The 12,667-nt window shown below is 41.7% G+C and overlaps 1 protein-coding gene across 1 annotated transcript in view; it reads right to left on the minus strand.

The window, feature by feature from the left end:
• The window catches only part of LRRC1 (leucine rich repeat containing 1), a 74,666-nt gene that overhangs the window by 35,274 nt on the left and 26,725 nt on the right, over positions 1 to 12,667 (minus strand). Inside the window, exons 3-4 of the mRNA XM_075707850.1 lie at positions 8,459 to 8,537; positions 5,177 to 5,266 (exon numbers count right to left, since the gene is read on the minus strand). Coding sequence (XP_075563965.1) covers positions 5,177 to 5,266; positions 8,459 to 8,537 — 169 coding nt within the window. The remainder of the gene's footprint in view (positions 1 to 5,176; positions 5,267 to 8,458; positions 8,538 to 12,667) is intronic.

Raw genomic sequence — 12,667 nt, forward strand, 5'->3', positions numbered from 1 at the left:
AGAGTCCCATGCTAGATTAAACACACATAAAAGGCTTTCCAAAGAAGGTACCTGGACTTCGTTCAAGCCTAAGAACCACAAATAAATAAATAAACATACAAAGCTGACACAATCTCTCTTCTCTTTCTAGACATGAAGCCATGAGAGCACTGTATGGATCTCTAAGTTCCCAGATCTTTACTGGTAAAAAGCCAACATCACAGTGGGCTGGTGGTGGTGGTGGGGAACTAACCCTGAAGCCAACGGTACAGAATGAACACATATGGACACAGAAGGTGCTAGGGACAGACAGACATTAGATTATTCATACTACTGTAAGGTATGCCCTCAGAAGCCTTACAGACAAACACCCTGATTTACCCAAATACCCTTCATACACATACTCCGATGTTTTAATTTCAGGAAAAAGTCATGCCCTGTGTTTTGGGTGTTACACGAATAAGGAAGTATTGAAGAAAAATCCTGGAAGCAAGTGGAAATTCCTAAATGCTACCCACGCTGGGAGGAACAGGTTATACTTGTTCATTGGGCAGCTCTACAGACACACACGGTTCTGCAGAATAGGCAAGGAAATTAGACTTGCTCTCATTAGACTGAGAAACACTGTAAAAGACACTCCCACTCACAGCTTCAATTGTGTAACTTGTTTCTCCAAATGGTTCAACTAGCCAACAGGATAACTCCTGCTCCAAGCTGCACCCACCTAATTATTAACTAAAATATCTCACATGCATTAGCATTCACTGGTTTACTCCAGATAGCAACCACACCATGAGTTAAAAAGAACACAAATCACAGAGAAACACAAAAAATAGCACTGGTAGTATTAAGACATCTAGTCTGTTACCGAGTCCTAAAGCAGTGCGTCACATATCTTTCTAGTATGCCCTAGAACAATACATGAGCTTAAAAGAGGAATGCTTCATCGAACAAGGGAAAATTTTCAGCATATATACCAGCACTGGATAAGCAGATTGAAGTGGTCACGCAGAAGAAGAAAAGTTTACATACACTGAGCATGGTTATGCACAAGCAAGAGCAAAGACAAAAGGTTCAAGGGAGGCCTTGCCTATGTTCTTCAAACATCCAGTTGGGACCCTTGAAAATACTCCTTTTGGCAACACAAAGGAAAAGAAAAATATGAAAGGTCTATGCAGAAGAATTCTTAATGGCACAGTAAAAATATTAACAGCAACTCTACATATCAATGGCTTGAACAAGTTCAGACACTGGCCTGGGACAGTGAAGCTGAACATTGGCATTCATCTTCTACACCAGAGCATGTGAAAAACAGATTGGATATCTCAATTCATGAAGAAGACCCACCTCCACTAATGGTTCACCGCAAGCAATTCAGGTCTATTATCTGCCATTAGGAAGAACTTCCTAACTAACCTTCAAAGTCTTGCTGTTTAGAAAATATTTGCCATTACTTTCATTGCTTTCCCCGTTTAAGACAGTAGGGCAAACTTGCAGTGCCATAAGATTTTAAGTAGGTAGCTTAAAAAGAGACATTAAGTACATACTGATCACTGTACTACATGAAGGTTAGAGATTTCACTGGCTATATTAGGCAGTTTCCCAGACAAGAGTATAAGACTGTAAGAATTTAGGGTGCATTTCCCTAAGTTTCCACATACACTAGTGGCCAGAAGACCAGCCGTAAGCACAGGGACGTCAAGTTTTTTCCCCAAAACAAGCCCAACTGTAGTAGAGTAAATCATCAGTATATATTTGTATCCTCACTATTTGACAGATCTCATGCAGAGCACATAGGTCCAGCCTATTCCATCAAGTAACACCATGGATTATTATCCAAAACACACAAACTCCAGGCACTTGCAAACATATCCAAACACCTCTAAGAGCCTTACTTGGTCTCTTCAGTCAGAAAAACACAATTAGCATTACTTTCTTTCTAATTCCTAGCATTTTTTGTGTCCCAGCAAGTGCAGAGTAAAAAGAGCAGAGAAGCGAATGAAGAGCACAAGTAGGCAACCTTTGGAGAAGCCACAGAGCATTTCACTGCTTTTACCAAACACAAGGCAGTCAGCTGCACCATCAAATTCACTTGCAATAAACAACAAAAATTTTGTGAACTAAAAAAGGAAAGCTGCACTTGTTGGCAGCCAGACTGAAAAAAATAAATGTATTAGTTACAGATCTAATGCTAAAAATTTGATAAAATTCACTCTCAGAGGTAAGTGACCCATAAGGACTTCAGGTTGCAGTTCTAATTGGCTACAAACAAGACCTCCCAATAATTTCCAACTGGAACCAGACAGGATCCCTTTCTCTCTGTCACCAAGACATTCCCCAACAGACTTCAGGAACAGTTACATCTTGGGTAGACACCCCATGGGTTTCGCCTCGTGTTACGTTAATATTATTCTGAGTTGCAAAGTATGCATGTTTAGCCCAAGCTTACCATCGATTTCCCAATTGCCATGTTCCCACCTATCATGAATATCTGATGAGCCAAAGACAACAGCCCCACACATTTGTCTCTGCTTCTTTAAGCACAAGTCTGATAGCAGAAATTTCTCCTAATGAGATTAAAGTGGTTTTGTAAAAATACAATATTCATATTCTAGATAGCTAACCTGGGAACACTTCCCAGAGCAAAGCAGGCCTGTCAGACTTGAATAAAAGTCTAGCCCTCCAGGAGAACTCACCAAGACCACCAGGACAAGCATATGGCTCTTCCCGAAGCAAGTGAGGACCCCTGCTTTTTAGCTTCAGTGTCAGGAATCAGATACAGAGTTTGAGGGAGGACAGGTTACACTGCTCTGTTCTGCAACAGCTCATGCAGGGCTGAAACAGTATCACAGCATTTCCCTGGACTGCTTAGGATCAATAATAGGCAAATATTTTACCCATATTCTTGCACAGCTCGCTGTGTTGACACCTCTGCAAATGTCTGGCATCCCCTTTTTAACCAAGGTTGTTTCTAGTCATTTGCTCCAAAACAGAGGCTCTCACCGCTCACACTACCAAATGACAGGCAGGACAAGCAAGAAGCCAGAGCCACCGCAGCCAGTGACTTCTCAGGGAAGCCAACAACCTTCCTCTAGCTGCTGTCTGCAAAGCAGCAGTCCACCTCATGCTTTGGGAAACGTTTCAGCTTGTCATGTTTCTTGTATTCATTTTCAGAATCAGGCAGGATCCCAAATTTTTGGCCTTGGTTTTCAGTAACCGCAAAGTCTGAACAAGCCTGTTCTTAGCCGCCAGTGCTGCGAAAAGCTGCATGAAAAGTTTTAAGAACATTTACAGAAAAGGAAGAATGGTCACAAAAGCCCCAGCCCATGTAATTTTTAGGTAAGACTTTGCCATAGTCACTGGGCGCATGTTAGCTGTACCTGTTAGCGCTTGCGGAAGGTTTCAAAAGACATTTTCCACTTCTGTTGCTGCTGGAGCAGCGCCAGCTGACAGCTTTCATACCCATGGGAAGTGGCTAAAGCAATGCCGGTCTGAACTTGACTACATTGCAGGAGCTCTTAATAATAAGATCCCTTCTGGAGGACTCCTCCGTTTAGAAACAGTTGGGTTTTACTGTTAGGGACTACGCTGACTCCCCAAAGAATCCATGTTAGTAATATTCCACTTTATGAAAGGATGTCCAAGATTAATAGGCGTCTACTGATAGTCATGACTCAACATCTGAGCTACCATAGCTTTCTGAAGAAAGATGGAAGTGGTTCAGTACACAGCAACTTAGAACATGGGCAAGGTAACCATAAGGGCAGATGCAGATTAAAAGAAGGGGAGAATGGCAGGGGGTGGGGGGAGATAGAGAACAATCAGGTGCTGCAAGAATTCTCTAAAGTGGTATGCTTCCCAGGAAAAGTAACAAACTATAACCTTTCTGAGTTAAAGCACAGATATCTTAAGTTCTGTGAAGACTATTCCTACAGCTGGAATAGCAAGTTAGACTCTTCAGCCTGGAAAAAAGCACCTGGGGATATGGTAGGAAACTACAAAGGCATCGATGACAGATCAAGTGCATAGGGATCAGCTGCTCACTGCCTCTTCCAATACTAGGAATCATAGGCAAGGTAGGTAGATCCAGGCTCAAAAAAAACCCCAACAACAAATCAGCGCAATGGGTAACAGACCTATGCAGCTATTTGCCAGGGAAGAATACTAAAGATGTCTACATAAGCTCAAGGAGAAACTGGACAAGTATGTGGAAGAGAGATTCATCATGGGCTACCAATTAGACAAACCAAAATCCAAAGCTCAGGAAATCCTCTGAACCAGAAACAGTCAGGGGATGGAAAGAGGAGTAATCAAACTCTTCTTAATCCTCACTAGACATCTAATTACTGCAACTACAGAAGGAAGCTGGGCTAGATGAGCCTTTGATCTGAACCAGCACAGCCATTCTCACATATTCAAGCGAGGAGATATAGAATTACCTCTTCTCCTTCAAATTGGAAGACATACCCTTCTCTCCACAAAGAGGAGAGAGATTTCCCTTCTGCAAGCGTGGATGTCCATTTCAGTCAAAATGAGACAGATAAACAATGTTCACTTTACTTCCCACATTTCTCCACTTTGGAAGTCTGTCCTTGCAACGTTGCTTTACCTTCCAGAGTTAACAAACACGTCTTAAAAGCTTATCAAATTTCATCTTAAGAGCTGTTCCCGCGAGTTTTCATCTCCGCAGCTCCCCAGTGGAGTTTTTTTCAGAACGAGACTGCTCCTATAGTTAGGAACCTTCTAATTTCCATCCTGATCACAGCCAGCTTTTACCCATCTGTTCTTGTGCCAACAATTCTCTGGTTTTGAACTAAGCTGCGAGCCATCTGACAATGCTCACAATAATGGATCAATGGTCTATTACAATGAAGGAAAGCAAAAGGTCAGATCTGCATCACAAAACACCTATTTAATTTTGCACCTAAAATTCCAATTTACTCCAAACCCCAAAGAACAGTGTTGAAATATACACACACGCGCTTCAGATTCTGCATTAGCCTGCTATTGTCAAGTGAAAATGCAAAAGGATTTTTCTTAAACAGATCCCTCAGACTGGAAAGAATATAAAAAGTAAGTGCAGACCGGTAAATAACTTTATACCTATATCACAAACAATTATGCAAATAATTTATACAATAGGTGTAACAATAAAGAGAAAATAAATTCAGATACTAATAAAGTATAAAAAACTTACTTCCCAATGTTTTCAGGTAGTGCTTGCAGAGAGATGTCATTTACTGAAAGACACGTTAGATTCTGTAACTCAGGAAAGCTTTCGGGCAACCTATGGAGATATTAATTCAAATCAAGGACTTCCAGCAGAAGTATTCACATGCATTTAATACATACTGAAGAAGACGTAGTGGAAAACAAGAGTCTGTTTAGCAAATACACACAGAGGGAGGCATGCCCAGACTCCAGCATGACTCTCAGAAAATTCTAAGGATCATAGCAAGAAAAAAAAAAACATGGCTTAGAAACTTTAAAGTTTCTTCTGTGTCAAAGAACAGGCAATATCCTTGTCTGTCTCCTACCCCCTCTTTCCCCTGCCCCCAATTTGCAACTTTAAAATGCTACAGGGCTTGAGAACATTTTAAACATTTTAAAGAAATTTTTTAAAAAATCAAACATATTAAAAAAAACTTTTTACTGTTATTTTCCTGTATCACCTAGATGGTAAAATAAATGAAATATTTTTATTCAGGCTTCAGTTACGTACATGCTTACAGCACAGCCATTCCGTATTAGCTACTAGGCTGCTCTTCAATTGCTGCTTTTTGAAGAAACAGTGTGTTCAATGTGAAGACAGTATTCCGCTGTTAAAGCATTTCACATTTACTGGTTCACAACACAACAGCATGTAAACCCTCCCTTCTTACACTATAGAATGCAGCCATATGCAAAACACTCCCAAAGGTCCCAAAGCCTTTAGGTCCATCACCTGGTCGGTCTTCTGCAAGGCTTGGCTTCCCCTCTCCTCACACAGATGGATTCCTGTACCACTCGCTGCTCGCTGGCAGCCAGGTTGCACCAAGCAGCTCAGTTTGCAGTTGCATAGGAGACAGGGTGGGGTAAAAGGGGCAGTGAGGTACAGGAGGAGAAGCCCCCGGCCCAGCCATCCAACTTCTGCTCGACTCCCAGAGCATGCAACCTAAGCTCAAGCTGTAGCATTTGGTTTGGTTCCTGCTTTCCCCATCATGCAGCTCAAGGCCCGTGGTATGACCTGCACACAACTAGCCAAAAGGAGACACACACCTACGGGCAAGTACAACTGTCCATGATGGGGAAAGGGAAAAAGACAAATTACAACAGGGGGACAGGGAGGGCTTTTCATGTGCTCACTCCATACTGCACTTTTTGTCATCTTCTGGACCTTATTAACAGAACATGCTCAATATCTCCAAAATGTGAGCTCCACTGTAACTATTCATTACCATTTAGGCTCCAGGTTTAAGACTGGAGTTAAATGGTCTGATTATCTTTTGGTCAGCCCTGAAGTGGACAGTTGTTGGACTGGATGATCATTGTAGGTCCTTTCCAACTGGAACTATTCTATTCTGTCCTATCCATAGCATATAGTGGACTTCCAGTCTAATCTACAATAAATGCACCTGCTTTTTATTAATATAAACCTGAAATCATATGGAAACAGCTGGGAAAATGGTCTGCCAGCCACTTTTAGTGCTGCAGGTTCATCAATGATTAAGATTGACAATGAGGCAACATACTGTATTAGTGGTAGGACATTGATTGGGAAGGCCTCCAACTGGCTTTTAAGCTTAGAGGAAATAAGGACAAGAATCAATGGCTAAAAAAAGGTTCCAAGATATCACACAGAAAAGGAAATCACTACCAGACTTTCCCACTCTGCCTGGGCAAATTAGTGCCAAAACCTACATGCTGATATATAGGTAAAACTGAAATTCCGGATCTCATCACAGAAAATACCTGGCAGCCATGTGTAAACAGCTTCTGGTATCTGTGTTTTCTAACTTAGTAAACTGCTTGAAGTGATGTTTTCCAGGGCACGCATACACTTTGGAGCCACTTTATCAAGAATTTTTAAAATTCCCTTAAACTGTCAACAGAGAGTTATGAGATCTATTTCAACCCCATTAAAAAGCCTTTCAATTCTTTTGTTAATTCCACTCTGCCGTAGCTGTGCATTACAACTACTGTTTAAGGAAACACATTACTCGGGCCCCAGGCCTTATTCAGCACACAAAATGGAGAAGGATAACTAGCACACTGCTACAGACAATTTTGATTTCAATACCACGACATGCAGCTCTGAGCTTTATGTGCTGTACACTGATGCCTGGGAGAAAGCTGTTCAGTGACCCTTACCACTTGCGTATCTAAACATCAGTTCAGCCTCAGTTTGCTTTACTGGATTTTTGTGGTATTATTATCCTCACTATATAAATGGGCTACAGAGGCACAGGGATTAAGATCACAAGTGTCCCTTTAATGCTCAGAGATGGGACTTTCCAGAGAACTTCAGATGCACTATGGGCAATATTCAAAGTGCACTTCTGAAGAATCTCAGCTGCACACATGGGAGAAGCCGTCCTGCAAAACCACTGGAGCAGCTTAAGATATTACAGACACTCTCCTGTTTGTTAGCACTCCTGCATCCCAGCCAGCCAGCTAATCCTGCAAGTATTCCTAGCCCATCTCTGCAAAGCAAGGCAGGTCGGCGAGCGTCCACTGTGAATACTCTGGTTTATGTGACTTGCTCAGCATCACAAAGGAGCTCTGTGGCACCGGCCGGTTTAGGAAACAGTTCTCCACATAGTATTCAAAAGCCTTAACTAGCAGATCACCTCTTCCTTGCTATCTCCAGCCTCATTTCACTAGATAAATTCCAAATTCTTCAGCAAATGGAACAGAGAAATGTAAACAACTCCTCTTCTGTACTGAAAGCGTGTGTAATCCCCCAACCCCAGCTCATCAGAACACACACTGGCAGCAGCCGTAGCAGCCACCGACATAGGCAGTGCACTTTTGCCACATGTTACTGCATGTCACTGTGTCCCAATTGATGGGAGGGTGATGAAACGCTAGTCCAAGCTTTAATCATTAGTAAAAGCCATTATCTGCAGCGGCTCATCTAAAGTCTATTCCAAATCGTCAGGCACCTGCGTTTGTGCCAATGCATTCATGCTAACCATTGCCTTATCTCTCCCAAGTATGAGCATGGTTTTCCTTTGCACTTAAGAGTAATGAAAATTACTTAAGACACAATCAGATTTACATTTTTCCTGGTTGGCTAACAAATTTCATCCCCTCCCAGGAAAGATGCACATCACTTTTTAAATCTGAACTTTTGCTGCGGTCCCTGCCAGAGACAGACGCTGTTGGCAAGATTTCACAGAGATCCTAGATCACAATTTTTGAGGGCTTATTTAAAATTGTAATTGTTACAGCAAGATTGTAATTCTGGTATGGCAAGTACTAAGAAGGCAGAAGTTACCTAGTCAGTGGATTCCCACTGAAATCTGCTACCTGTAGTGCTCTGCAGAATGAGATGCTTTCTGGTATTTCAGGAATATCTGCAGAAGGAAAAAAAAAGGAAAAAAAAATTGTCAACAACTGTACTGCATCTACACTGAAATTATTGCCTCATTACATTCAGTAACTTGCTACTGCAAGGAGTTATCTTGGTATCTTTCAAGACATTTCAACATGCAAGACTGCTTCACATCCAAGTACTTGGCTATTGCGGCAGAGCCATTTTGTGCTTTTTCACATCCCATTTCCCCCTCCTGCTCCACCCTCATCTTCCTGATCCTAGACTACTCACCTGTCCTTGGACTGATCTTTATCAGCCTCTGCCCATCAAAAAAACCAGATCTCTCTATGTGCTAGGACTATCCTGAAGAACCAATTAAAATGTGAACCTCTTGTAATTTGATCAATACACGCCCACGATCTGTGCTGGCAGAAAGTAGGTGGGGAAGGAAAACAAGGGAAGGAAGAGGAGAATGTGCAAGTCTCTCCGCCTGTAACACACACTCATGGGAGTAGAACTGGCCTCCCCCACACTAAAGCCAGGTAACTTGAAAATATTATTCAAATATATGTCCCAAGTAAGTGCTAGTACACTATTTCAGATTGCCAGAAAGTAATCAGAGATATCTGTATGTGAAAACAGATATTTTTTTCAAGTATCTTCAACATAACACGTTTACCTACTGAAGTTAAAAATAAAATTGTCTTCTGGGCCTCTTTCATCAAGCTGTATTTCCACAAATAGGCTGTGGGTCCTCTGTGTAAGTCCTTGTTTACTGTCAGTGAGATCCAGCAAAAATGAAACATACATATTTGGTTTCCTTGTTTAACAATTTAGATTTTTATGACTCATCTTGAAAAGAATTCAAAAAGAAGAAAAGGCAAATCTTAAACTACAAATCTGACTTCTGTTTCCAAGTTTTTTCCTATTTCCATTTTTTTCTACAGAGCATTACATCTACTCCCTCTCCTCTTCCTGCTGTTCTCATCACAAATAATACTTCAGGAAATGTCTTCATAGATTTTCCTCATACAAGCAGCACCACTGACCTCAGCAACCATCAGTGATCTAAGTATGTTGAAAAATGCTTGGATATTAAGTCTCTTCCTACCTGAGTAACTCGGAATTGACTACCTATGTATTTCATTCAGCTCTTCTCCCCAGAAGTGGTGCAATGGAGGGAGAAGGGGAGGAGGAAAGAGAGGAAGAGGAAGGAGGGGAGGAGAGCACCTGCTCATGAGGTTCATCTCTTGCCAGGGAATCTGAGCAAATGCATCTATTTTGAATGATTCCCAACTCAGAACTGAACCCAGAGCCAGCAAGAACATCTTCCGAACCCACAGGTCACCAGTTGTGAACGATCAACGAAAGGGCCATAGAGGAGCATCTCCTGGGAACCTTCTGTTTCCTACATGAGTGGGAAGGGCTGGATTTCACTCTGTCCCAAGAGGTGCTTCCTCCTGGAATGGAGGCGAATCACTCTTGCCTCATGAACCCCAGTGCTCCCAGCACACTCCCCAGGCTCAGCTTCAAAAATATCCAGGGCAGATGGAGAAATGGTTCCTAATGATTACAAGTAACTCTGGAGTGGTCTAATCACTAACCCCAGAAATACACTGCATATTCAGAAAATATACTCACTGTTACTAAATATCAAAGTAATGAATGAGAGGGGTGAATACCCACAGTGTGAGGCATCAAAGAACCAAGCTGTGCTTCCACAACGCCAAAGCAAGCCACCTAGGGCAAGGTTCACTTGGAGTGGGGTGTGCAGCACAAATAGTTCCCTCAGTACACCTGGTGAAGGAGAATAAACTACTTTTAAATCTACACAAACCCTAAGGCCCGTCAACAGCAGTAGCTATCCCATAAAATGGAATAGGTGACTTTAGAGACCAAGTCTCATCAGAGATGTTTTATATGTTCTTACCCACCCACTCCTTCATAACAGCTTTGGTATTTGAGGGGAAACAGTTGATCTTTCCTGGAAAGCCAACAGCAATGAGATAAATTCAGAGCGAAACATTAGGTGAGGCCTTTGAGGTTGGAAGGGACTGGTCACACCGAGCCCCCAAGTGAGGATTAAGACAGCTCGCTCCCCTGTGGCAGCCTGCCTTACAGAAAGGCCAGACCATGTGGCAGGACTTCATAGAATCATAGAATGCTTTGGGTTGGAAGGGACCTTTAGAGGCCATCTAGCCCAACCCCCTGCAGTGAGCAGGGACAGCTTTAACCAGATCAGGTTGCTCAGAGCCCCAGCCAACCTGACCCTGAATGTTTCCAGGGATGGGGCCTCCACCACCTCTCTGGGCAACCTGTTCCAGTGCTTCACCACCCTCATTGTAAAAAATTTATTCCTTATATCCAGTCTAAATCTATCCTCCTTTAGTTTAAAACCATTACTCCTTGACATCAGCCTGGTGCAAAGGCCAGAGAAGTGCAGGGGCCACGATTTGGGACCCTGCGCAGGAGGCATCAGGCCAGAGAGCATCCAAGCCTTATGGTCAGGCTCTTCAAACCTCTTCATGGGTTTCACGTCATTCACAAGCCCAAATCCAGCAAAACACACACCAGTGACACAGTCAACAAGCAGAGTTTCCACAAAGAACCTCAGAAGTAGCCATGAAGCTACTGCAGGAGCCACAGGGCTCCCTCTTTCAAATTGGGGACACTTGAACAACCAGCCTATTTCAAAGTGTCACATTCGTAAGTGTCCCTGCTGGAGTCAAAACCTCACACTCCACTCCTCTCATATGGCAGGGACAAACAGGTCTGAATAGTGGCATTTGAGTAACTAAAAAAAAAAAAAAAAAAAATTATTAAATGATGACCTTAAAGTGATAAATTCTCATAACACTCTAAGTACTTAAAAGCATTTGCCTGTCACTAACACTCCAGAAAGTAAAAGCACTGACGTCATTGCAGGGACATTGCTCTGTCTTGCAAAACAGATGGCAAATAAACTACTACTATTTTTTTTTTCTTCTTGTTTTTTTAAATTAAATATTCATGTAGAAGCATTCACTTTTCAAAGGGTGTTCTAAGAAATACAAACAGTACACAGAAATTGAAACCTTCCCTTTCCCCACACAGAAATATACATAAAATCAAAAGAAAATCAAAACTGCATTTACAGACAGCAAAGCTGATGGTTTTACCCATTCCAGTCCTCCATGATTGAGCGCTGCCCGTAGAAGACTGAATTTGTACTACAGGATTATTGAAGACACAGGGCCTACGTGCACTCAATAGATGTTTTTACTACTACCTTGCATTACAGCAATGACAAACACTGATAGCTCTGCTAACCAGCAGCAAGTAAAGACGTGTGTCATCCACCATCTAGTCTTCATACCATCCTTCCCTGGATAACTAGCTGGAAAAGTCCTGAAACGGACATCACTCTTTCAAAGCTTCTGAGGGCTCAGAATAACTCCTTTCTTTGCAACCAAGCCAGTGTCCACAACTTTTATACATGAATATATGTACACACACGCATCCCTTTCATATACAGATACACACTTTCTCTGTGTGTGAATCATTCTCCCAGACAAAAAACAAAACAAAAAGCCCCACAAAAATCAAAGTTCAAGTAGAAGTAGCTATCCTAATTTGTTTGGAAAAAAATAAAAATAAATAATAAAAAAAAAAAGATATCTACACACAGAAAAATATAACATAAAGCAGAAGATAAACTTAAATCCTCAATGACAAACTTTCTGAAACTAATCATGCTACTGATTTCCTCCACCAATGTGTAGTTTCATTGCCATATTGCAAATAATTTCTCTTCTACTTCTGTATGATGGACTACAAAAACCAGAAAATATGCCTTCTCAGCAGAACTATTTTGATAAGCTTTTTCTGTTACAAGTCTTGGGTATCACCTGTAAAAGTCAACAAGTATCTGAGCTAAGTAAAAATTACTCCAATATAAGATACTACTTGAAATAAGACAGTACAGGCACTGCTTATAGTTTGGACACATTTGCAAATTACAAAATCTGTTCTGAAAATGAAATGCGCTTTCCTAGCCTAGATATTCCAGACTATGAAGTCATCACATGAGCAAAAATCTTCAATAAGAAATGGTAACAGGCACAGGGAAAAGAAGGGAAATTCCATTTCTACATTAAGCTTTTATTTGCATGTAACGTGCATTTTCCTCCC

The sequence above is a fragment of the Pelecanus crispus genome, chromosome 3 (assembly GCF_030463565.1).
Source record: "Pelecanus crispus isolate bPelCri1 chromosome 3, bPelCri1.pri, whole genome shotgun sequence".
Taxonomy (NCBI): domain Eukaryota; kingdom Metazoa; phylum Chordata; class Aves; order Pelecaniformes; family Pelecanidae; genus Pelecanus; species Pelecanus crispus.